Genomic DNA, 26,553 nt, shown 5'->3' on the forward strand with positions numbered 1-26,553 from the left:
CGTTTGGGGAGCAGCTGAAGTAAAGGCAGGCAGATTGAGCCTATATTGACAGGATTTAGATCTTTTTCCTTCCGCAGGTTTTATAGAGACTTGTCACTCAGTTTTGTCCAAGGACCAGAAGCAGAATCACATGGGGGCTTGTTAAAAATACAGAATGACAGATTCTACCCCAAATTACTGAAATCAGATTCTGCATTTTAACAAGATATTTGGGTGACTACATATGCACATTAAAGTTTGAGGTATACTGGTAAAATTTATGCAATAGGATTTCTCTTAAACATGTTATCTCAAGAGCCTCAAACTAAGACGATATGCTCTGCTCGAGTTTATAGAATTCTATTTTGTTTATTTATTTTAAACTTGGTGGAGGGTGGGAAGGGCCTGGGTGGGCAGTCAGGTAGGGAAGTCAAAACTTGAGCAGAAATACAGTCTTACTAACAAGAAACCAAAGAAAGAATTCAGGACAAACTCAGGACTAGAAGAGAGGATAAACCCCAGAAAAAACAGAGTGGCCACACACAATTATGTATAAAAATGCTGTCCAAATATCTGATCCCTAAACTACATATTCATGAAACAGAAACCAAGTAGTCCAGTTATGGCTAAAAAAATTAATAAAGATTTCTGATACCGCCCATTACAAAAAAGATTGAGTTTGGAATATGGGCCCAACCAAGTTGATTTCCTGTTTAAAAAATACAATTCCCACTCACATAAATCCCAATATATTTAATAATGGTGGTATTACAAAGAAATTAAAATATTACTTTAAAATTTCAATTAAATCTCTAACATGAATGATGAAAACCTCTAGGTAACATGATACAATGAAAAAACACGTAATTTTAATTTCAATTCCTCCTCAGCTGATTAATGGCTATGAAATTGAGTCAAACCAATGTATTGTCTTATTTTACTTGAAAATAGAGTAATAATAATAATAATAGTACTGCTATAAATAAAATTGAGACAGATGATATAAAATTTAGCTCTAAATTAAGAATACAAAGTAATTATCATTCAGTACACAAAACAGTACCTGGCCAAGTTAGGTATTTAACAGGTATTTCATTAAACATTACCTCCATGAAGAGACATGCAAGGGTAAGATGCTCTCATTAAGTCTTTCAGAAGACCATCAGCATGCTCCTGCTTATCCACAAATATAATGACAGATCCAGATTCTTGATAATGGCCCAGAAGCTCAAGTAACTTCAAGAATTTCTTTTCTTCTTCAATCACAATCTGAAAACACCAAATTAAAGTTAATGGAATAAAAATGCAAATAAATCTCTTGAACAAAAATACTCATTTTATTTGTGGCAAATGGATAAATGACAACACTTTGCTAAATACCAGAAAGAATTAGAAATTTTTTTATCTGATTTAGTAAACCAACAGGGCAAAAAAAAAATTCTAACTTTCAGAGAAGCAGCAGCTTGCTAATGTGGACAAATGGTCCTTTGTTCTCTAACTTCACACACTTTTAACCAAAGAATTAGACACCTATGTGACATTGGTACCTACCAGCCCACCACTTCTGGTGGGAGAAATTACAGGAGTATTTTAAACAGTCAGTGTCTTGAATAGCAAATATTCAAGTGTATCTGGTAAATGATGAAAAGGCTGCAGCTGATGTACACAATTTAATTTTGAAATGATCTGCCTGCATCACAAAGAGTGATCTCAAAAGGATCACACACCGCCTAAGCATCGGGGGAACTGAGGATATTCTAAGGATTGTACCCACCACTTGTTGCTCCACATCCGAGCAAACCACACTCCTGCCTCCAACCTGCACTTCAATGGGTTTACTCAGGATTCTGCGAGCCAAAGCTTCCATAGCTCTGGGGAAAGTAGCTGAAAACATAACGGTCTGTCGATCAGGACGGACATTATCCACAATGCGCATGACCTGAGAAAACATTATAAATCAATATGGTGAGTGTGGTCTCTAAAAATCAAATGATGTTAAAACCAAGCAGAAGAAACTTTTGAAAAGATCTATTCAGTGATTTAATTTGCTCCTCTCAGTTTTCCTCTCCCAAGAAATGACAATTCTATCCCTGGCTGGTGTGGCTCAGAAGACTGAGTGCCAGTCTATCAACCAAAAGGTCGCTGGTTCAATTCCCAGTCAGGGCACAGACCTGGGTTGCAGGCCAGGTTCCCAGCAGGGGGCACACGAGAAGCAACCACACATTGGTGTTTCTCTCTCTCTTTCTCCCTCCCTTCCCCTCTGTCTAAAAATAAATTAATAAAATCTTTAAAAAAAAGAAAGAAAAAAAAATGATAATTTTAGTTATCCATGTGTTTAGGAAAAAAATCTAGGTGCCATCTTTGACTCCTTCTCTCCTATTTGTCACACACCCAACCCATCAACAAATTCAGTAGTCTCGATCTTCAAACTGTATCTAGGATGCAACCATTCTCCATTCAGTACCACTGTTTACCTTCATTTATTCAAAACATTTTCAATGAGCAACCATTATGTGCCAGGCATTTTTCTAAGTGCTTGAAATAGGCTATAAAAACAGACAAAAACTTGTGTTTGTGGAGTTTATATTCTAATGAGGAAGAAAGATAAATATATTAAGCGTCAAACGGTGACGAGAGGTACAGAAACAAAACAATGAACTTGGACATACTGTTGAGGGGATGGAATACAGGCACCTAAGGCCTCAGTGCTTACAGAGCCCTGGAGGAATCGAAGTCCTGGGATTCCCTTCATGACTGGTATAAACGAGAAAAAAAAGACCTAATGAGAGTTTCAGGCAGGTATTACTGAGTGGTCAGAAACTAGGAAGGGTGAAGGCCTTGCCAAGAATATAAAGAATTTTAGGATCATATTTTCACTCCAATCCAAGATGATACAAAATCTGAGAAAAGGACAGTCCTACCCACACTTGGAAATCCTGGGTTCCTAGCTAAACCTCGACCAGCTCTCACCTCACCTGTCCCCTAACAGGTCTCCCTGCCTTCACCCGGCCCAATCTGAAATCTCTTCCCCATCCATACTCCAGTGCTTTCAGTTAAAACTATTGGTTGACCACAGACATTTACTTTTCTTCCCTTGAAAAACTCTGTAAAAACAATACAGGGGATTTTTTAAAAAAATTAAACAAATGAAGACAGAGAAGACAGGAAATGGTAGTGATATTTTGATTAAATGGAATCTGACTTAGCCAACCCAAGAATTCTGAATACCAAAATGAGAACGGACTAGACTTTTTGAGAAGCAGTTCCCTCACATCCAGCCTACCATGTTCCTCTTCTTCCAGAGGGTCACACTTCACCACCTAATCCACCTAATTTTTGCATAAATCTGAGTCACCTTAAGTCTTCTTTAATGCATTACAGAAGTTCCATAATTTTCTCCAGGTATATCTTACATAACTTTTATCAGGTTTATTTTTCAGTGCCTTTGTAAAATACCTTTTCTAACTTCCTGGGAAAATAATGTAAATGATTTTGTTTGCTGACTTTGTATCCAGAAACTTTACTGTTTTCTTATCAATTCTAGTTATTTATCCATAGATTAGTCTGAATCTTCTACAAGGGTGGTGTACCTCTACTTTCCAAACATTAGATTCTTTTACTTGCTAGGACCTCCTCCAAAATGTTGACTGTTAAGTATTTTACATTGATATTTATCTCCCTCCCTTCCCCCCTCTCCAGAAAGAAATACAAAAAATTAAAAATAAAAATTTTAAAAATGCCTTTTCTACATTGAGATAATGGTATGTTTTTTCCCTCTATTCTGATAATAGGGTGGACCATGTTACTTGATTTTTCTAATATTAAATTGACCTTGCATCCAAAAGATACTGACTTCAATATGCTATATAGTTTCCTAATATATTTTTTAGGGTCTTTGTGTCATTGTACATGAAACTTATATGATGTTATCAATATTACACTGTCCTAATTTAAAAGATTGGCCATTATGAAAAAGTTTGTGTTTCTTAAAAAGTTAATTTTCTTAAAATATATTTTATTGATTATGCTATTACAGTTGTCCCATCCCCCCCTTATTCCCCTCTGCCCTGCACACCCCCTCCCACCTGCATTCCCCTCCTTTAGTTCATTGTCCATGGGTCATACATGTAAGTTCTTTGGCTTCTACATTTCCTATACTATTCTTAACCTCTCCCTATTTTCTACCTACTGTTTATGCTACTTATTCTCTGTACCCTTTCCCTCTCCATGGCCCCCCTGCCACTGATAACCCTCCATGTGATCTCCATTTCTGTGATTCTGTTCCTGTTCTAGCTGTTTACTTAATTTTGTTTTGTTTTGTTTTTTTAGGTTCAGTTGTTAATAGCTGTTTGTTGAGTTAAACATAAATTTTCAGGGAACCCAGCAATTCTACTCTTTGATATGTACCCAATAGAAATGAGGAAATAAATCTCCACAAAGACATGTATGTGCATGCTGATGGTAGTAATATTCGTAACAGCCAAAATGCAGAAACACAAATGTTCATCAGCTGGCTAATGGCTAAATGAAATACGACATAGACCCAAACAAAAGTAATGAAGTACTGACACATGCTATGACATGAATGAGCCTTGAACACAGTATACTAAGGGAAAGAGCTAGATGAATATGCTATGATCCCATTTATGAAATGTCCAGAAAAGGCAGATCTATAGTGACAGAAAGCAGACCAGTGTCTGCCTCAGGCTGGAGGTGCAGACAGAAAGTAACTGTAAGTGGGCAGGAGCCAGCGTCCCAGTGAAGAACATGCTCTGCCACGGGCCTCTGGTGACGGCTGCACAGATCTGTGTGCACGCTAGAACTGCCACACTATACACTCATACACAGGTACACTTTATGGTATATAATTAGACTTTAATAGAGCTCTTTTAAAAATAAAAGATTACAATGATGTTATTAATTAGTGAGCATTCCCTCTTTTTCATACTTTAAAATAAAGTATAATTAGGAATATAATTATTCATTCCATGAATGTCTGGAAGAATTTGCTAGTAAAAAATAATCAGGCACTGGTATTTTCCTTGTGGGAAAACTAAAAGTTTATTTCTTTAATAAATGTTAAGACTACTTCAGTGTTCTTGTTCTTGAGTCTGTTTAAAGTTTTCAAATACACTGGCATACACACACACACACACACACAAGCCAACATGGAGAAAATACATTTGCAAGGAGAAGAAAATTCTAAAAAACCTAGTTCTACCTTCCATCTGATTCTTCAATTTCCTCTACTCACTTTCTAAAAATGGACCTTTGGCTCTACTCAAACACATGTAAGAAAAGCATATTCAGTATCTGCCCCCTCCCACAAACTAACCTGTTTCATCTCCAAATGTTTATCTAGTCTTTCGTCACATTATACTCAGATCAAGTTCTCCACAGCTTCCCCGAAGAATAAATCCAGTATTCCTTTCTCTTTTTAAATAGATTTATTTACCTACCTATTTATTTATTTATTTAGATTGAGGGGGAAAGGAGGGAAAAAGAGAGGGAGAGAAAACATCAATGTAAGAGAGAAACACTGACAGGCTGCCTCTCGCACGTGCCCCAACAGAGGACCGAACCCACAACGCAGGCATGTGCCCTGACGGAATCCAACCGTCAGCCTTTCACTCTGCAGGAAGACATCCAACCAACTGAGCCACACCACAATAATTCTCTCACGTGACAGACTTTTCCTAAAGCGTTTAAGGATGCCATTAAGTTCTCTACTCCAAGCTAAACATTCCTCACGTGGCTCAAGTGTCACCATACCCTGTTTACTCTCTTTTGCACTCCTCTGTATCTCCCTTAGAATGTGGCCCTTAAACTGAAACACAGTGCATGCACTCTCACATGACGGGTAGGTAACACATTTTTGGAGCATACATAAATAACTGAAAAGACTGAACACAATTTTAATCTTATCCCTTTCCAATATCCCATTTCTATTACTGCAGTTTGTGATTTAAAACAATTTTTGGCAATTCATATTGCTCTTCTTAACAAAAATTTCTAGCATCTTTTAACATGTATTTCTCTAAGTTTATAGCACTAACATTTTGTGTTTGAGCAAAGAGCATGTGTGAGGAAAATGCAAGTCAGGCAAATGCTTCAGGCCTGAGACTCTGCATCTGGAGAACACAAACACGTGCTGACTAGATCATGAGGTAGTTGAAAGCATAAATTAAAGCAATTTATTTGGGAGTACAATAAAACTACAAAATACAAAATTTGAAAACTTAAGCTTCTTTTATTAGCATTCTAATTTTACTAATGATAGGGTTTTGATTTTTTAATTGATTGATTTAGAGAGAATGGAGGATAGGGAGAAAAGGGAGGCGGGGAGAGAAACATCAATTTGTTCTTCCACTTAATTTATGCTTTCACTGGTTGATTCTTATATGTGTCCTGACTGGGGAATCAAACCCACAACCTCAGTATACTGGAACGATGCCCTGAACAACTGAGCTGTCCAGCTGGGGCCCATGACGGTTTTAGATGGCTAAGGAAAGCCTGCACAAGTACCTCCTAAATGAGTTTTATGGACAATTAAAAACATAAACATCTATTTCAATTTCATATGCCCCCAACCTACTATATAACCACACAACAGAAATGTGTGTGAGAATTTTAGAGACCACACAAAAATTTCATTCTCATGGTTGTTTCATGGTTTATTTTACAGTTCAAAACAGTAAGGAATTTAATGATTACCTGTGGTTCAAAACCCATGTCAAACATTCTGTCTGCTTCGTCTAAAACAACATACGTCACTCTTCGAAGATTTGTGACCCGACCTAAGACAAGGGGGAAATAAAGACAAAAGGAAAACTAAAAATCAGTCACAATTCATTTTACGGCTACCAAGAACATTAAAAAACTGTAAAGGGAACTAAAATGCCTGACATAACCAGAGGGGCAGGTTAGGTATCTTTAAACAGTGAAAAGAAATTCTGATCTAAAATGTCTTAATCTAATGGCAAGTACTTTCTGACAATGGGTATATGAGGCCCTTTAGTTTGTCAAACTCGTCTCTTGCATACCATCATAGGGCCTGAAGAACCTGTAAAATTCAGAAAACAGCCCTCTCCAAAACACATCATAAAACTAAGACTGAGATGAAGCATCGAGCCACATCAGCCATTATCTGACAGCACCACCTAGGAAAAAACATATTAGAGATTACAGCGTATGTGTGGAAAGCAAGTTCCAGTGCCAACTATTTCAGAAGCAGAAAACCTTTCTTTATATTACCTCATAACCTACTTCCACATAGTCAGAAACTTCTAACGGGCATGTGAAAAATTAACCAGAAGCTATGCAACACATTAGGTAGCTAACATATTGCACAAAAACTAAATACCAAAATGTATCACACAGATAAATTTTTCTACACAAAGATACAAATTCAATTTTATTAAGTACTCCCACTGGTTTAAATACATGTGACAGGCTTCTTAGCCAGTGAAAATTAAATACATAGACAGAAAACCCTTTCCAAACAATTAACACAGGCACTTCTATCAATTGTTGGATGAATCACCTAGCAAATAGATATTAAATACAACCAAAAGGACAAATAAGGGAAAAGGGTAAAATTAATCAAGATGAATTTCAGAAGGAGACTGAATCAATGCAGCGTTGAGAAAAAATAAGGGATTATTTCATCAACATTCAACCCAAAACTTTTCTTATGCTGTCCAAGCACGATGACTTATCAAACAGTTTTGCTGTCACTCTGCCAACTTGACACAGAACTAGAATTAAATACATACAGAAACTCCAGCAGAATGCTGCCAGATACATGCACTACTCGGTTTGTAAAACTCTATTGTGTATTTACTAACTACTGCAACAAAAACCTTTGGAAGCATTTTCTCTGAAAAACAGAACTAAGCCCCAATAAATGCTTTCTAATATTTAAGTATTCCATACTACCATTTTGCAGCCCCAAGTAATTTTGCAAGGTTGGGAACAGCATTAAATTACCTACCTTTGATGGTTTAAGTCTCGGAAGCCCAGTTCTATAAATCTTGAAGGGCCTTTCTCCACAGAAGTTAAATAATGTCAACAGTTTAGTAACAGTTTTGATAGGGAATAATTTAACAAATCACAACATTTGAGCTAAAAACATGCAATATTTACAAAAGATAAAATTTCTTGAAGCTGCAATATCTTAATTTATCCAGTATTGCAAGAAAATACTAGCACCTGTATAGAAAGTCTAAACTTGACAACGAAAGAAAAGATAGGCCCCCACCCTTCTGAAAGGAAAGTTAGGCTAAACTTGGATAAAGAATCCATGGTAAGTGCTATAAAAAGGTCAGATGGAGTTAGTTTTCAAAACAAATTTTCATTTAATTTGTAAACGTATTATGAACACTTACAACAGAAAGCTTGTTACAATACAAATTTTAAGATATTACAGCTTTAAGAAGAAATGTAGAAACCTTTAGATGGTTTCTTCTATCTGCTGTGATTTAACAAAAATGTATAGAATTCAAAAAGGAGAAATGAGAAAAAAAATTCCCAACTTACCACTGTTAGCTGCTAACATGTCAATCATTCGACCAGGTGTACAAACAATAATTTCAGCACCTCTTTTCAGTTCAGCAATCTAATTAAAAAAATAAAAGAAATTTTATAATCTATTTATCACTAGTGCTTGTTTAAAGAGATTTGAAAATATTTCCAGGGTCTTTGCACAGCTCCATGAACTAAGAAACTGAGGTCTGATGAGAAGCTTCCGAAGCTTCCGATTTACTGTATCAGAACGCTGAAGTACTACTAACATGTAGTGGCGACATGACCACATGATGTTGTAACTTTGAAATCAATGAAAATCACAGCTTTTCACAATTTTAATTTGACAATTCCTCAAAACCAAGAAGGGACTTGAGATAGCAGTAAATAAAGCAATTATAAGGTTGATGTTTTTCTTTTTTAAAAAAAGATTTCTTTTTTTAGAGAGAAGGTAAGGGAGGGAGAAACGGAGAGAAACATCAACCAGCTGCCTCTTGCACATGCTGCAACAGGGGACCCAACCCACAAAGCAGGTGTGTGCTGTGACCGGGAATCGAACCGGCGACCTTCCCTCTGCAGAACAATACCCAAGCAACTGAACCACACCAGTTAGAGCTTTAAGATCAACGTTTTTCAAAATGAGAATTGTTTCCATCAGTGATTCATGAAATCCACTAAGTCCAACCAGCAGTTTAAAAATGAAATAGAATGAAAAATATCAGTGTGTTAAGAGTATAAAACTTCTGTGTGACTTCTTTATAAACATACTAATCATGCATGTCCCAGGTTACTTTGTAAATGAATTTCTTACTATAGGCTGTGGTCAAAAACACTGACAAAGATAAACTTAGAAAACTAAGATCGGGTGTTTAAAATAGCACTGGGCTAAGAGAAGCACACTTTCTTAAGGTGTGTTCTAGAGCCTGAAAACCCAAGTCCTCAGAAAAGGTTTTGTGGTTAACTAAATTCAGAAAGTGCCATCGAATTTAACCATTTTTCTAGCAATACAATATACTGTACATAAGCACATTAAAGAGGAAGAAGTCTTGCGAGAAAGAAACTGGTTTTAATTTTGTATAATCCACCATTTCCAAAACTTATTTGATCACAGAATGAACCCAGTTTCTTTCTTCTAGTTAAAGCAAAATATCCAAGGACTATCATTTTTAATTTATTGGTTTTAGAGAGACAGAGGAAGGGACAGAGATAGAAACATCCATTCGTTGCTCCACTTGTTTATGCATTCATTGATTGATTCTAGTATGTGCCCCTGACTGGGGATCGAACCTTCAACCTTGGTGTATCAAGACAATGCTTTAATCAATGATGGTCATTCTTTAGAACACACTTGGAGAAATGCCATATTAAACAGTGAGTGAAGGTATGTTTAAATAATTCTTCCTGAAATCATTTAAGAATTCAGCTGAAACTCTGATATTAATGCATCCCACTCATCACCACCTTTCAAAGATGTCACATAAATTAGAGAAAACACATGGTATCCAGAAATCAGAAGACCTAGGTTCCTAGACAAACTACACCTTGTTAACCTAAAGACTCTAGTCAGAGCACTTAACCTTCCTGAACATTTCCTTACTTATAAAATGGAAAAACTACCTGCCTTCCTTGAGCGAAGACAAAGAGAAATGAGAAAGCTAAGGTATTAGGAATATTAAAAAATTCCAATATATAACCTATTCATAATTCATTCTTAGTGTTACTTTCATATCTCATTGTTTAAGATTTCAGAAGCAATCACTGTACAAAACACTAAAGCAAAATACCACATTATTAAATCATTCAATTTAAGAATAAAAAAAGTGAATGCCCCTTTCATAGCTACCTGCTCACTGATTCCTGTTCCTCCATAAACACAGACCACTCTCAGCCCCAAGGTCTTGGAAAACTTCTTGCACTCCTTCGTAATCTGTAAAGCCAGTTCTCGAGTTGGCGTCATGATGACAGCTGAAAAGAGAAACATGTCAAACTGCCTAACCACCAAAATTCTTGAGAGGCCATGTTTAAAGTGTTAAATTTAACTTCTGCAATAAAGTTTACATCTCTTGGTCTAATTTTTCTTTTTGTTTTGTTTTATGCACCTCTGAAAACCCTGTTTCAAAAGCTTTACCATAGTAGAGATTGTGGTGAAGGATAGTTTTAAGTAGATTTAAGAACATGCTATAGGAAGATAAATTAGTTGAATGCCTCCTCAACCATCAAGAAAATACTTGGCTGAAAGAATGCAAGTCATTCTCAACTGCAAACCACAGAGCAAAGAGAATCAAGCAACTCACTGTGCTGCAGAGCCACTCCCGGTTTCTGGAAACAACCTTGGTCTGAGGGGCACAGACAGAGGAGAAATATACTGTGCCCTAAATTTCCAAGAGAGAAGCTGGTAACAACCTTCCAAAACCCTACTCAGATTTGCAAAAGAGATCTCTGCCAAATGAATCAAGAAATCTGAATCGGAAGACCAAATAGTGAATGTAATGCTGGCACTATAGCCTTTAAGGCCAAAAAAAAAAAAAAAAAAGAGAGAAAGAAAGAGTAAATACATTTCCCTACAATCTTCTATGTTGAGTTTATAAATCCACTGATATTGAGCTAAAAACAAACCTCAACATAAATAAACAGATAGATGCACAAGGAGTCTACCTGCCGAGTCAGAGTTTAAAAACTGAGCTGTGCCAGGAGAGGCTGTTTTTGTACTTCTGAGATGTCACTCCAGAGCTCTGAAGATTCTCACTCCACCTGCTGGTAAGGGGAAATCAGCCCCGAAGTGCCAAATTTATAAAGGAAAGGTATACATAAAGATATCTTTAGTGTTTAATTAAGAACAATATAATGTGTCAGGTCTTTCTGATTAACTGACAACAAAATTGTTATCTGAAAAAAATTTAATGGAAGAAATTGTACCTATTGGCCCCTCTCCTTCTTCTAATGACCTCTGATCCATGATATGTCTAAACATGGGCAACAGAAAAGCAATAGTCTTTCCACTTCCGGTCTTGGCAATACCAATTAAGTCTCGTCCAGACATTATAGCAGGAATCGCCTGAGATTGGATTGGTGTGGGCTTTTCATAGCCATGCCTTAAAAAGAAAACCAGAGGAAAACAAGGTAAAAATTGAGATCTCTTCGGCTATCAAAGTTCCCTAACAATAAGGTTTTCCAAAAATGTGGTATATCCATGCAATAAAATATTATCTGGCAAAAAAGAATGAAGTCCTAAGACACTGTATGTACATCCTGGCCGCCCTTGGAAACAATTATGCTGCGTAAAAGAAGTCAGTTACGAAAGACTACACTGGTATGCTCGCATTTATACGAAAGGTCCAGAGTGGACAAATCTAATGAGACAACAGGGTCATGGTTGCCTAGGGAGGGAAAAAGGAAGAAGACGGACTACTAATGTAATGGACACAGGTCTCTTTAGGGGATGATAAAAATGTCTAAATTAGTTAATGGTGAGAACTGCATAACTCCACAAATACACTAAAGAATCACTGAATTGTACACTTTTAAGGATAAATTTTGAAATGTAATCAATTATCTCAATAAAACTGTTTAAGAAAAGATGTATTTTTCTATTAAGAGTAAAAATATAACCAAGGAGTATTTGTGTGAAAGGATACTTTTAAGTAGCGAGATTTTGTAAAACGAAAACAGCCACTACACACTTACTTTTTCAGAGAATTTAAGATCTTCATGGAAATGCCACACTGGACCCAAGACTTAATTGGCTTGGGGCAACCTTTTCCCTTGACAGTGATGCCCTCCATTTCCAACCGGAAGACATTCACCTCTACAAAACAAAATCCAGAAGAAAAATTCTTAATTATAGTTCTATTATTAGTGTCTCCTACTTTCAATGAGGCATGATAACATTAAGAATGCACTTTTTTTTCCTTAGTGCTACCACAGATTATTCCACAGAAAAGCACTGAACAGCTCAGAGAGGCAGTTAAAGCAATTACTGTTGTAACCAACTAAAGAGGAAAAGAAATATCCCTATTTCTAAAATTTGGTTTTTATTTTATCTTAAATTCCAAGAGCAATAAAAGAATAATCACTGACAAATAATATAATCGTCTTCTTCTCCAAGCAAGAGTTGCCTGGATTATCCTTATTCTACCAGTATTACAGATTCACATTGGTTCCTAACCCCCCAATCCCAGAAGGAAAAGCCTAACAATATGCCGTTTGCTAACTTCCCATGAAAAGTATTTTCAACCCTAAAATTCTCAATTATATGAGCCAAATTTTTCATTTTTTAATACTTTCAGAAATATACGGATTCCTCACAGCTCTAAATTTTTACAGATGATTTTTCCACTCTCTAGAATGAATTCTTACCTTCTAATTTCCTCTCTCAATTCCCCAAGTGCATGAGGCAATTCCCCCAACTCAGGTATCAACTCACAGGCCTATCCACATCCCTCCCGGACCAAACAAAAAGAATAATATTCTCTTCTGTTCCCACAATAACCAATATATGAATAAAAGAATTTTACCCTCTTGAGACATTTTTGCCAGTTCTGGAACTTCAACATAAAAGTTTTTCCTGAATGGTTCATATTCAATCTTTCCATGATCTACCGGTTCCAGAAGCTTTCTCTGTTTTGTCTGATAGCCTGTGAGGGCTGTCTGCAGGTCAACTTCTTCCTCTTCTGAAGAATACTGTAATGTAAAAAAAAGTAAAGCGCTAAATCCATTTCTATTTTCTCCTTATTGCAATCAACATCCCATAAAGCTTTTAAAATCCTCCTCTCCTACAAAATGTTCTTTGGCTTTTACTTTTTTTAATTCTGTTTTTAAACTTAGTATCTCTTTTCTTTCCCCTTGTTGAAAGTTGCATGAAAAGATAAAGCTAAATAATAAGATAATCTCACACACAGCTTTAATCAAGTTTTGCTATAGTTCCCTATATAAATCTTAACAATGCAGGTTAACAGGAAGAAATTTCACTGTCACTTCATTTCTTCTCTCCCTATCGTGTGTCTGAGGTGAGCTGATGAACCTCAAAATAGAATCAAAAGTGAACATACAGCAAGAGGTCAAGGTGCCAGAATGTTCCACAGCTGGATATTCAGCCACTGCTAAGAATGGCAAGAATTCCTGATAGTAGTCTGCATAACTGAAAAGCCCATCTCCATCTCCAGTGCCTCCTAGTAAATATCCACACTTCCAGGGCAGTATCATGAACAAAGTCAAAATTAACCAAGAATTACCTCCATGGCATCCTGGTCATTCTCCATCAGCTCACCTTTCTTCTTATCAGCGTCTACAACTGCTTTTTTGGTTGTCACAACAGTGACAACTTTTGTCACCGTTGGCCCAGACTTCTAAAATAAAAAAGGAATATAAGATATTTTGCAAAGCTGAAACAGAAATCATACACCAACGGACATAACTGTCACAATTTATAATTTGAATTAACTTAATTATTAGAGGCAATTAAATAAAAAAATAAAAAGTAGTCTGTTTTCTCCTTATTTGTCTAAATTTTACAGTGTAATACACCGCATTGTGTTTTATAATATCTTAAAACAGGATAGGCAAAAAGGTGTAGACAGTTGTTTGTATGGAAAAAGTACACTGGTTATGATTATTACAACAGCTTTATTAACTGTGTTTCATGTGCTCACAACTGTACATTTACTTTTGTCAACCCTATATATATGTAGTTTATTGTATATGTAATTTATATATTATGTAATATAATTTATTTTAAAAATACTACTAAATGGTACTTTTCATTTGACAAGCAAGACACTATTCTAGGAGCTTAGGATAAATCAATAAACAGGAAAAGGTCACTGCTCCTGAGGGGCTTTCATTTTAGAAGAGAAAAGGGACAAATAGTAAACATGATGAAATATTAAATTATATAATTTGTCAAATGGTAATAACTGGTATTTAAGAAAGAAAAAGACTAGGGTAAAGGGGAGAGGAGTGTGAAAGGTGCACATGCTGGAGAGGCCCAGAGAGGACCTACTAAGAAGGTGACAAAGTGAGCAAAAGTGCTAAACAAAGACAAGATGATGAAACATTTACACTGGAAATTCACCAGTATCTCTGGTACTTAGAAAAAGTACTAGCATTTCTGAAATGGGAGGAGGACACAAAAACATTATAAAGCCACTGAAGTCACTGAGGTCAATGCAACAATCAAAATCAAGTTATCCAATCAACAAGGAATATAAATCTTCAAAAATAAAATAAAATTCCGTACCTTTTCATTTCCCCCACCACCTTTTACACTTCTCATATTAAACTTTTTTACTTCCTCTTTCACTTCTTCCATGTAAGCATCTAATGGATCTAACTCCTCACCCTCCATTTCATTTCCTTCCTTTTCAGCTTCCGCAGGGTCATCTTCATCATCTAAAATATTAGAAAACATTTTCTTTGCACATGTTTCCAAAGCAAACACGTTACAGTCAGACCACACCCCGCCATTCTCTCACTACCCAAACACCCTCCTTCCCAGGTAACTCCGGCACACTGCAGTTCAAATACACTTGAAAGTCTTTAAACCAAGCATGTATTAGTTCTGAATAATAAAAGAAATAAATTATAATAAATTACAAATTATTAAATTGAAGCAAAAGAGTATACCTAAAACATGAATCTCTTAAGGGAATGCTCTTTTCTGTTACCTGTACACACTATTTGGGAACTTACAGCATACAGCACTGTTTCCAACCAGCAAAGCAAACAAAGCCCTAAATGATTCCACATAGCTCATCTCAAAGGACTTAATTATATTTTTACTGGGCACAACTGGAGGCGTTTAATTGCAATAAGAAGTATCAAATTTCAAAAAAAAGTCCTAAGTGAGCAAAACATAAAAATGAATTTCCATAATGTAATATAGAATTGTACACCTGAAACCTATATAATTTTATTAATGTCACCTCAATAAATTCAATTTAAAAAATGAATCTCCAGTATTAAATCTTTTTTAAAAAATGTATTCTTTTCAGACTTCTGGCAAAGATGGAGGTGTAGGTAGATAGATACCTTTGCCTCCCTACACAACCAAAAGAAGGACAAAAACAAATTTAAAATAAAAAAATAACCAAAACTGCCAGAAAAGCAAACTGTATGGAAGTCTGACAACCAAGGAGTTAAAGAAGAAATATGTATCCAGACAGGTAGGAGAGGCAGAGAACAGAAGTTAGGGCAGAGACGATTGGCAGCAAAGCAGCACCTCTTGGACTGAGCAGGTGGCAAGGTGGTGGCTTACAGACCGGGCAGGTGGCAGCTGGCAGAATAGGTGGTCCCACTTTTGTGTGCAGACAAACTGGGAAGAACAACTGCGTAGTGAGACAGATCGCACAACCCAGGGTTCCAGCACAGGGAAAATTTAACCTCAAACCTCTGATTGAAAACACCTGTGGGCGTTGTGGCAGCAGGAGAAAATCCCAACCTCACAGGAGAGTTCCTTGGATAGACCCACAGGGTCCTAGAATGTACACAAACCCACCCACCAAGGAATCAGCACCAGAAGGGCCCAATTTGCTTTTGGGTAGCGGAGGAAGTGACTGGGAGCAGGCAGAAAGCAAAGCAAGTGGCCTTGTTCCTCTTTGGACCCCTCCCCCACATACAGCACCACAATACCAGTGACATGGGTTTCCCTGCCCTGGTGACCACCTAAGGCTCCACCCCTTATTAGTAACAGGGGCACAGAGACAAAAAAACATGGCCCAAATGAAAGAACAGATCAAAGACCCAGAAAAAATACAACTAAGCCGTGAAGAGATAGCAACCTGTCAGATGCACAGTTCAAAACACTGGTCATCAGGAAGCTCACAGAATTGGTTGAATATGTTCACACATTACAGGAAAGAGTAAAGACTATGAAAAGTGAAATAAAGGGAAATGTACAGGGAACCAACAGTGATAGGAAGGAAACTGGGACTCAAATAAACGATCTGGACCAGAAAGAAGAAATAAACATTCAATCAGAAAAGAATGAAGAAATAAGAATTTTAAAACACGAGGAGAGGTTTAGGAACCTCAAGGACAAATTTAAATGTTCTGACATCTCAATCATAGGGCTGCCAGAAGGAAAAGAGGAAAGGCAAGAAACTGAAAACTTATTTGAAAAAATAATAAAGGAGAACTTCCCCAATCTGACAAAGGAAAGAGACTGACAGGAAGTCCAGGAAGCTCAGAGAAGTTGAACCCAAGAAAGCACACACCAAATCACATCATCATTACATTACCCAAGGTTAAAGATAAGGAGAGAACCTTGAAAGCAGCAAGGGAAAAGGAGACAGTTACCTACAAAGCAGTTCCCATAAGACTATCAGCTGATTTCTCCAAAGAAAACTTACAGACAAGAAGGGGCTGGAAAGATGTATTCCAAGTCATGAAAGGCAAGGACCTACATCCAAGATTGCTCTATCCAGCAAAGCTTTCATTTAGAATGGAAGGGCAGATAAAGTGCTTCCCAGATAAGGTAAAAATCAAGAGTTTACCATCACCAAGCCCTTATTATATGAAATGTTAAAGAGATTTATCTAAGAAAAATAAGATTAAAAAATGAACAGTAAAATGACAACAAACTTGTAACTATCAACAACTGAACCTAAAAAAACAAAAACAAACTAAGCAAACAACTAGAACAGGAAAAGATTTACAGAAATATAGATTACATGGAGGGTATCAGTGGGGAGGGAAGAATGGAGGAAAAGGTACAGGGAATAAGAAGCATAAATGGTAGGTTCAAAATAGACAGGGGTAGGTTAAGAATAGTATGGGAAATGTAGAACCCAAAGAACTTACATGTATGACCCATGGACACGAACTAAGGTAGGGGAATGATGGTGAGAGTAGGGGTACAAGGTGGAGGGGAATAAAGGAGAGAAAAAATTGGACAACTGTAATAGTATAATCAATAAAATATATTAAAAAGAAATGTATTCTTTTTATTTACTGACTTTATTTTTAGAGAGAGAGAGAAATATCATTTGTTGCTCCACTTACTTATGACTTCATTGGTTGATTCTTGTATGTGCCCTGACTGGGAACCGAACCCACAACAATGGCATTTCAGGACGATGCTTGAAACTGAGCTACTTGGACAGGACCCCCATATTAAATCTTACAATTACATTACTAAATATCAAACTAAAAACTTTGTCTGCTAAATATGTTTAACTGTTTTATTTTTTTAGAGATTTTATTTATTTTCAGAAAGAGGGCAAAGGAGTGAGAAAGAGAGGGAGGGAAACATACTGATCATGTGCCTCTCATACTCCCTTGGCTGGAACCTGGCCCCACAATCCAGGCACATGCCCTGACTGGGAATCAAACCAGTGACCTTTTGGTTTGTAGGCCAGTGTTCAATCCACTGAGTCAGAGCAGCCAGCACTAATTACTTTCTTTCAATTACCTTTCTTTAAAGCACAGAAAGAAAAACTAGTAACAATTCTTTATTCAAGACAATCTAATCATCTTTTTATATAACTAAAACATCATCACCACTTAAAGATACAACCCATTCGTCCATGTAATCCACTCATAGTGAACTTTTAGAGGAAATGAAAAATTCACAGGAATTTTCTCAGAAAATGAGGAAAAATTCCACTTTCTCAGAAAATTCCACATTCTTCCTTCACTAACAAGTCAAAGTCAGGTATGGAGGGGAAATGTTTCTGTTTTAAGTCATAAAAATTCAAAGGAGAGACCTGAAAACATGCCCTTCCTTTACCCTCATTACTAACATTCCTATTTGTAGTAAAAACTAAAAAGCTATTTACTGCAGTGCTTGCCCTCTTGGGAGCAGGCCTGCACCTGTCTCCCTCCTGCCCCTGGTGTCTTACCTCTGCCTTTCTCTCTCCTGAGCTCCAAGGGCCCTTCTCCTACCCCTGAAACTTGTTTCCTGAGCCCACACAGTCCAGCTTGCTCACTTCTACCACCTCTGTATCTTTCTCAATAAACTCTCTCTTATAATTTGGAAAAAAAGCTATTTACTGACTATGCCTATAAGTGCCCGACTCTCCACTCTGAAGTAAAATCAGTTATCCTTTATAAACACTACTTTACAATTTTAAATGTAACTTATGTATTAAAAAGGGGTATCTAAAACCTCCATATGAACCAAGCAATTCCAGTTCTAGGAACACACCCAGAAGAACTGAAAGCAGGGACGCAGACACTTGCACACCAATAGGCACAACAGCATTATTCACAACAGCCGAAAGGGATAAGTGACCCATGTGTAACAGATGAACAGGAAAAGAAAGTGTGATATGTACCGTGTGTGTGTGTGTATACAAAACATACGTAAGTGTTGTTGAGCCATAAAAAGGAATGGAATTCTGATACATGCTACAACATGGATGAACCCTGAAGACATGATGCTAAGAGCAACAGAAGGAAAACTACTATACAATTCCACTTTTATGAGATACCTAGAATAGGCAAATTCACAGAGGCAGAAAGCAGAATAGAGGTTACCAGGGATGGGGATCAGAGGCAAGGCAGGGAATTATTGTTTAACGGGTATGGAATCTGTTTGGGATGAAAAAAAAGTTCTGGAAATGAACAATTGTGATGGCTGTACTGTGAATGTACTTAATGCCATGAATTATACACTTAAAAATGGTTAAAATCATAAACATTATGTTGTATATGTTTTTCCACAATAAAAGAAAAATTACCTTAAAAATATCAATATTAAAATTACTCATAATTCTAGAATATTCTACATGAATAGTTGTAGGTTATTAGTCTAACGAGTGAACATACCATCATCATCTTCTAAACTCCATTTTTTCCCCTGTTTCATCTCTTCAATTTCTTTTTTCAGTTCCCCTATGTTTTCCATGGCCTTTTTGCGTTGCTCTTCTCGCCATTTTTCTACCCTTTCTTTCCGCTTTCTCATTTCTTCTTCCAGCTTGTTTTGGTCAAAGTTCTTTGGGGGTAAAAAAGAGACAAAGGAGAGCAAGGATTAACAATTTTACTCTAAGTGATATTCCAAATATTTTCTCCAAAGTATAAAAAAAGGAAAAAAATAGATGTATATACAAACTCCTATGTTTAGACCAGATTAAGACAACATATCTTTTAAATATATCCATGAATACACCAGCAAAAGGAAATCAGAAAAAAAGCATCTTCAACTGAGAAACCAGACTTCAAACATCATAAATTAAGCTCATTTTAGTCGCAAGCCATATGCACACATGAACTCAATTTCTTCCTCAAAGTAGAAACTACCTGACTTATCAAGCCAAGTTCTGTAGTTATTGGTTATCCTCAACTTTAAATCCTCTGCCAGGGGTGTCCAACCTACAGCCCAGGATGGCTATGAATGTGGCACAACACAAAATTGTCAATTTATAATAAAAACTATGAAATTATTTTGTGATTATGTGTGACAATGTATTTCATGCATGGCCCAAGACAACTCTTCCTCCAGTGTGTCCCAGAGATCCCAATAGGTTGGACACTCCTCGCTTCCAAGACTGCCTCCATAAAAAGCAATTTTCTATTAGTGGGTAAATAGGACTTACTTATCAACATGATTAAGAATTTTGGGGGACTTCTGGCCAAGATGGAGGCATAGGTAGATACAGTGTGCCTCCTTGCACAACCAAAAGAAGGACAACAACAATTTAAAAATCAGAAACAACCATAAGTGACAGAAAATCAAATGGTATAGAAGTCTGACAACACATCCATTCAGACCAGTAGGAGGGTAGAGTCAGGCAGCCGAGCAGAGAGGACTTGGGCAAAGCACAGGTGGAGGAATGGAGCTGGCAAGGGGGCAGCTGGCTGAGTGGGGGGGCCCACCTTCACATGAGGATAAACCGGGAGGAACAACTGGGGAGAGAGACAGACCTCACACTCCATGGCCCCAGTGGGGAAATAAAGCCTCAAACCTCTGACTGAAAACACCTATGGGCATTGTGACAGCAGGAGAAACTCCCAGCCTCAGAGGACAGTTCATTGGAGAGACCCACAGGGTCCTAGAACATACACAAACCCACCCACCCAGGAATCAGCACCAGAAGGGCCCACTTTGCTTGTGGGAAGCAGGGGAAGTGACTGAAATCCCACAAAACGCAGAGCAAGAGGCACTGTTCCCTCTTGATCCCACATACAGCGTCATAACACAGAGACGGGGGTTGCCCTGCCCTGGTGAACACCAAAGGCTCCGCCCCTTATATGTAGCAGGCGAGCCCAGACCACTGCCCCCGCCCAAAAAACAGGCCCAAATGAACAGGTCAAAGCTCCAGAAAAAAATACAACTAAGCGCCAAGGAAATAGCCAACCTACCGGATGCACAGTTCAAAACATCAGGATGCTCATAGAATTGGTTGAATTTGGTCAGAAATTAGATGAAAAAATGAAGGCAATGCTAAATCAAATAAAGGAAAATGTACAGGGAACCAATAGTGATGGGAAGGAAATTGGAACTTTAGTTTCCAGAAGGAAGAAATAAACATTCAACCAGAAATGAATGAAAAAACAAGAATTCAAAAAAAATGAGCAGAGGCTTAGGAACCCCCAGGACAACTTTAAATGTTCCAACATCTGAATTATAGGGGTGCCAGAAAAAAAAAAGCAACAAATTGAAAATTTATCTGAATAATGAAGGAGAACTCCCCCAATCTGGCAAAAAAAAAAAATAGACTTCCAGGAAGTCCAGGAAGCTCAGAGAGTCCCAAAGAAGTTGGACCCAAGGAGAAACACACCAAGGCACATCATAATTACATTACCCAAGAATAAAAATAAGGAGAGAATCTTAGAATCAGCAAAAGAAGACAGTTACCTACAAAGGAATTCCCATAAGACAGTCAGTTGATTTCTCAAAAGAGAACTTACAGGCAAGAAGGGGCTGGGAAGAAGTATTCCAAGTCATGAAAGGCAAAGACCTACATCCAAGACAACTCTATCTGGTAAAGTTATCATTTAGAATGGAAGGGCAGATAAAGTGCTTCTCAGATAAGGTCAAGTTCAAGGAGTTCATCATCACCAAGCCCTTATTATATGAAATGTTAAAGGGACTTACCTAAGAAAAAGATGATAAAAAATATGAACAGTAAAATGACAACAAACTCACAGTTATTAATAACCAAACCTAAAACAAAACCAAAAGAAAACTAAACAAACAACTAGAACAGGAACAGAACCACAGAAATGGAGATCACATGGAGGGTTAGCAACAGGGGAGTGGGAGGAGGAGAGAGGGGGAAAAGGTACAGAGAATAAGTAGCATAAATAGTAGGTAGAAAATAGACAGGGGGAGGTTAAGAATAGTATGGGAAATATAGAAGCCAAAGAACTTATATGTATGACACATGAACTAAAGGGGGGAAATGTGGGTGGGAGGGGGTGTGCAGGGCGAAGGGGAATAAAGGGGGGGGATGGTACAACTGTAATAGCATAATCAATAAAATATTTTTTTAAAAATAGAAGAATTTTTGTTCTTTTAGTCTTTAGGTCTAAGTTTCCTAGAAACAAGCCATTCTAAAACCATTATCAAGATTATTAATACTCTTCTTCCAGCCAATATGGAAGCATAGATGGACACACCATACCTTCACGCACAACCAAGATAGGGACAAGAACAATTTAGAAACAGAATAACATCCAAAAATGACAGAAAACTGATCTGAATGGAAGTCGGACAACCAAAAAGTTGAATTAGACCCGTGCATCCAGACCGGTAGGAGGGGCGGAGATGAGCAGCCAGTAGCGGGTCATGGCGCAGAGAGCAGTGGGACCAGGCGCGTAAGGCACCCAGGGCACTCAAGACCGCAGGAGGTGGACCCTGAGTGCGCGGGTGGCAGCTGGCAACCGGCAGACCCAGTAAGGTGGCAACTGTAAAGCAAGGCAGTGCGCACAACCCAGGACCACGGCGCTGGGAGATAGAGCCTCAGGACACTGACTGAGGACACCTGTGGGAGTTGAGGCGCACAAAGAGACACCTAGCCTCACACAGGAGGTCCTTGGAGTGTCCCACGGCATGCACAAGCCCACCCACACGGGAATTGGCACGAGGGGCCCAGTTTGGTTGGGGGAAGCAGCAGAGGGAACTGAGGTCCCATGGAGAATGGAGCAACCACCATTGTTCCCTCTTGACCCTGCCCCCACATACAACGTCACAACCCAGCGACTGGGGTGCCCTGCCCTGGTGAACATCTAAGGCTCCGCCCCTTACTGTAACAGGTGTGACCAGACCTCCCCCCAAAAAAAGAAAGAAAGAAAGAGAGAGAGAGATATGGCTCAAACAGAAGAACAAATCAAAGCCCCAGAACTTGTCCTTTTAAGCGACTGAGAGATAGCCAACCTATCAGATACACAGTTCTAAATACTGGTGATCAGGATGCTCACAGAATTGGTTGAATTTGGTCACAAATCAGATGAACAAAAGCAGGCTACAATAAGAGAAATGAAGGAAAACGCACAGGGAACCAATAGTGATGGGAAGGAAACTGGGACTCAAAACAATAGAGTGGACCAGAAGGAAGAAAGAAACAACCAAACAGGAAAGAATGGAGAAATAAGAATTCAGAAAAACGAGGAGAAGCTTAGGAACCTCCAGGACAACTTTAAACATTCCAACATCTGAATTATAGGGGTACCAGAAGGGGAAGAGGAAGAGCAACAAATTGAAAACTTATTTGAACAAATAATAAAGGAGAACTTCCCCATTCTGGCAAAGGAAATAGACTGCCAGGAAGTCCAAGAAGCTCAGAGAGTCCCAAAGAAGTTGGACCCAAGGAAGAACACACCAAGGCACCTCATACTTACATTAGCCAAGGTAAAAATGAAGGAGAGAATCCTAGAAGCAGCAAGAGATAAGGAGACAGTAACCTACAAAGGAGTTCCCATCAGACTGTCAGCTGATTTCTCAAAAGAGACCTTAACAGGCAAGAAGGGGCTGGAAAGAAGTATTCCAAGTCATGAAAGGCAAGGACCTACATCCAAGATTGCTCTATCCAACCAAGCTTTCATTTAGAATGGAAGGGCAAAGAAAGTGCTTCTCAGATAAGGTCAAGTTCAAGGAGTTCATCATCACCAAGCCCTTATTTTATAAAATGTTAAAGGGACTTATCTAAGAAAAGTAGATAAAAAAAAAAAAACATGTATAGTAAAATGATAGCAAACTCAATTATTAACAACTACACCTAAAACAAAACCAAAAGAAACTAAGCAAACAACTAGAACAGGAACAGAACCACAGAAATGGAGATCACATGGAAGGTTAGCAACAGGGGAGTGGGAGGAGGAGAGAGGGGGAAAGATACAGAGAATAAGTAGCATAGACAGTAGGTAGAAAATAGGAGGAGGGCAAGAATAGTATGGGAAATGTAGAAACTAAAGAACTTATGACACATGGACATGAACTAATGGGGGGGAATGTGGGTGGGAGAGGGTGTGCAGGGTGGAGGGGAATGAAGAGGGGGTAATGGGACAACTGTAATAACATAATCAATAAAATATATTTTAAAAAGATTATTAATACTCTTAGGAGACAGCAAATCACTGTCATGGCCATAGTCTGAGACTTAAGGATTAAGCACTATATAAACCAAAACTTACCATGTTACAATTACAGACAGGTATGTAAATACACATGTAAGAAACAGGCAAAGAAGACATTTCAAAATAGTATTGGTGATGGTGTTTTGGGCAACTGGGATTACAGAGAATTACTTCTGACTTTCCACTTATCTTATAGTATGGTTATTTAATGCACGTATTTTAAAAATAAATTTAGCACTGATCAGCGTGGTTCCAGCCAGCTGAGTGCCATCACACAAAGCAAAAGGTCACTAGTTGAATACCTAGTCAAAGCATATGCCTGGGTTGCAGCCCAGTCCCCCATTGGGGCACATGCGAAAGGCAATCCATAAACGTTTCTCTCACACATCAATGTTTCTCTCGCTCTCTTTTTTCCCCTCCTTTCCCCACCCTCTCAAAATAAACAAACAAAATCTTTTTTTAAAAGATTTTATTTATTTTTAGAGAAGGAAGAGAGGGAGAAAAAGAGGAAGAGAAACATCAATGTGTGGTTGCCAGGGGCCATGGCCTGCCACCCAGGCAAGTACCCTGACTGGGAATCGAACCTGCGATGCTTTGGTTCGAAGCCTGTGCTCAATCCACTGAGCTATGCCAGCCAGGGCAACAAACAAAATCTTTAAAAATAAAAACAAAAAGACACAACTCAAAATAATAGCAATTACCTCCAATTAAAATGGTAAAAATTAAAATTTTCAATTCTCAGTTGGCAAAGAAGGAAATAGACATTTTTCATATGTCTAGATCTTAAGAAAATTACAAGTTTTTTAAAAAATATTTATTTTTGGATGGGGGGAGGGAGCGAGAAAGAGAAGGAGAGAAACATCAGTGTGTGGTTGCCTCTTTTATGCCCCCAACTGGGGACCTGCCCCACAACCCAGACATGTGCCCTGACTGGGAATGGAACCAGTGACCCTTTGGTTCACAGACCAGCACTCAATCTACTCAGCCACATCAGCCAGAGATATACAACTTTTTTTTTTAATAATAATCTGATACCACTTTACCTATGCTATATTAACAAAAGACGTGTACGAGAATTAATGAACCATTGCTTATAACTACAGACTAGAAACAACCGAAATATCAAAGGTAATCTTTCTACCTTTTTTCAATAGAACACTATAAAAGCATTAAAAACAATTTTTAAAAATAATAATGGGAGCCCTGGCTGGTGAGGCTTGAGCGCAGAATGTGAACCGAAGTTTTGCCAGTTTGATTACCAGTTACAGCACAAGCCTGGGTTGTGAGCCAGGTCCCCAGTAGGGGGTGCTCGAGAGGCAACCACACACTGATGTTTCTCTCCCTCTTTCTCCTTCCCTACATCTCTCTAAAAATAAACAAATAAAAAATCTTTAAAAATAACAATAATAATAATGAGCTCTATCTATACATGCAGTTACAGAAAGATGTCTAATTCACAAGCAACTGAAAGCAGCAAGTTACTCTATTTATAAGTAAGATGATGGGTATATACTGTTGCTTTTTATTCTTAAGGCTTTATATGGTGATAAAGTAATTTACATTTTAAAAATAAACAAAAGCAAGATATTAAATGGTGTATATGGTATAATCATAGTTTGTAAAATGTGTATAGATATGCAATTTTTTTTCAGAAAAAATTGCATGGAAACAACTATTAATTTTGTCCTTTTACCTTATGTATGTTACATACTTAAAAATAAACATATAACATTAAACAGTAAGAATTTGTCATTGCAGAAACAAGTTTGAATGATACGATTATTTATGTTAGTAAACATACACCAGCATCTTTTTCTTTTTCATCCTCCTTGTCATCTTTGTCTTTTTTCTTCTCTTTCGAACCTTCTCCACTATCTGTTTTCTCTCTGGACCGAGACCTTCTATAAAAGAGAGGAGGGCACATTATCTATTTGTGCTTGGAAACATTCATTTTAAAATAATGTTACAGACTTCTACCTTACTTTTTAAGTAAGAAATAAACTTTCAATAGTCAACTGCATTGTTATACTCCATTAATACACACCTTGGAAATATAATGATAAATTAATGCTATGACTGTAATTACAAATATTATTAAATATTTAGAAATTCACCCAAGAAAAATTGGACATATATAAAAACAACAAAATTTAAATAGGAGGGGTAAAATTTAACAAGTGAAAACACACACCAAGATATTAATATTCTACAAGGTATTTTTATATGTAATATTTTAAATCTCAATAGGTTTGCATGTTGACCCTCCTTATGGTATCTTAAAATGAATAAAATTTGATTTTAATATTATGAAACTGGTTGAAACCCCCCCCCCCATTATGATTAGTGCTGTTTAAAGTACCTAAACTCGGCTGTAAAAAAGGAAATTTTATCCTTTGCAGCAGCATGGGTGGACCTGGAAAGTATTATACTAAGTGAAGTAAGCCAGTCAGAGAAAGACAAATAACACATGATTTCACTCATATGTGGAATCTAATGAACAAACTGAAGTAACAAGCAAAATAGAGACAGACTCAAAGA

The 26,553-nt window shown here is 37.5% G+C and overlaps 1 protein-coding gene across 2 annotated transcripts in view; it reads right to left on the reverse strand.

The window, feature by feature from the left end:
- DDX46 (DEAD-box helicase 46) overlaps nucleotides 1-26,553 on the reverse strand; it is a 52,454-nt gene that overhangs the window by 18,544 nt on the left and 7,357 nt on the right. For both annotated transcript variants that reach the window (XM_045822535.1, XM_045822526.1), the window contains exons 4-15: nucleotides 25,817-25,916; nucleotides 19,267-19,432; nucleotides 14,738-14,889; nucleotides 13,734-13,847; nucleotides 13,017-13,182; nucleotides 12,187-12,307; nucleotides 11,419-11,594; nucleotides 10,346-10,467; nucleotides 8,518-8,596; nucleotides 6,694-6,776; nucleotides 1,754-1,918; nucleotides 1,086-1,248 (exon numbers count right to left, since the gene is read on the reverse strand). In XM_045822535.1, the coding sequence (XP_045678491.1) occupies nucleotides 1,086-1,248; nucleotides 1,754-1,918; nucleotides 6,694-6,776; nucleotides 8,518-8,596; nucleotides 10,346-10,467; nucleotides 11,419-11,594; nucleotides 12,187-12,307; nucleotides 13,017-13,182; nucleotides 13,734-13,847; nucleotides 14,738-14,889; nucleotides 19,267-19,432; nucleotides 25,817-25,916 (1,607 nt within the window). The remainder of the gene's footprint in view (nucleotides 1-1,085; nucleotides 1,249-1,753; nucleotides 1,919-6,693; nucleotides 6,777-8,517; nucleotides 8,597-10,345; nucleotides 10,468-11,418; nucleotides 11,595-12,186; nucleotides 12,308-13,016; nucleotides 13,183-13,733; nucleotides 13,848-14,737; nucleotides 14,890-19,266; nucleotides 19,433-25,816; nucleotides 25,917-26,553) is intronic.

The sequence above is a fragment of the Phyllostomus hastatus genome, unplaced genomic scaffold (genome assembly GCF_019186645.2).
Source record: "Phyllostomus hastatus isolate PE091 unplaced genomic scaffold, TTU_PhHast_1.1 phas_contig_150, whole genome shotgun sequence".
In the NCBI taxonomy this organism is placed as follows: domain Eukaryota; kingdom Metazoa; phylum Chordata; class Mammalia; order Chiroptera; family Phyllostomidae; genus Phyllostomus; species Phyllostomus hastatus.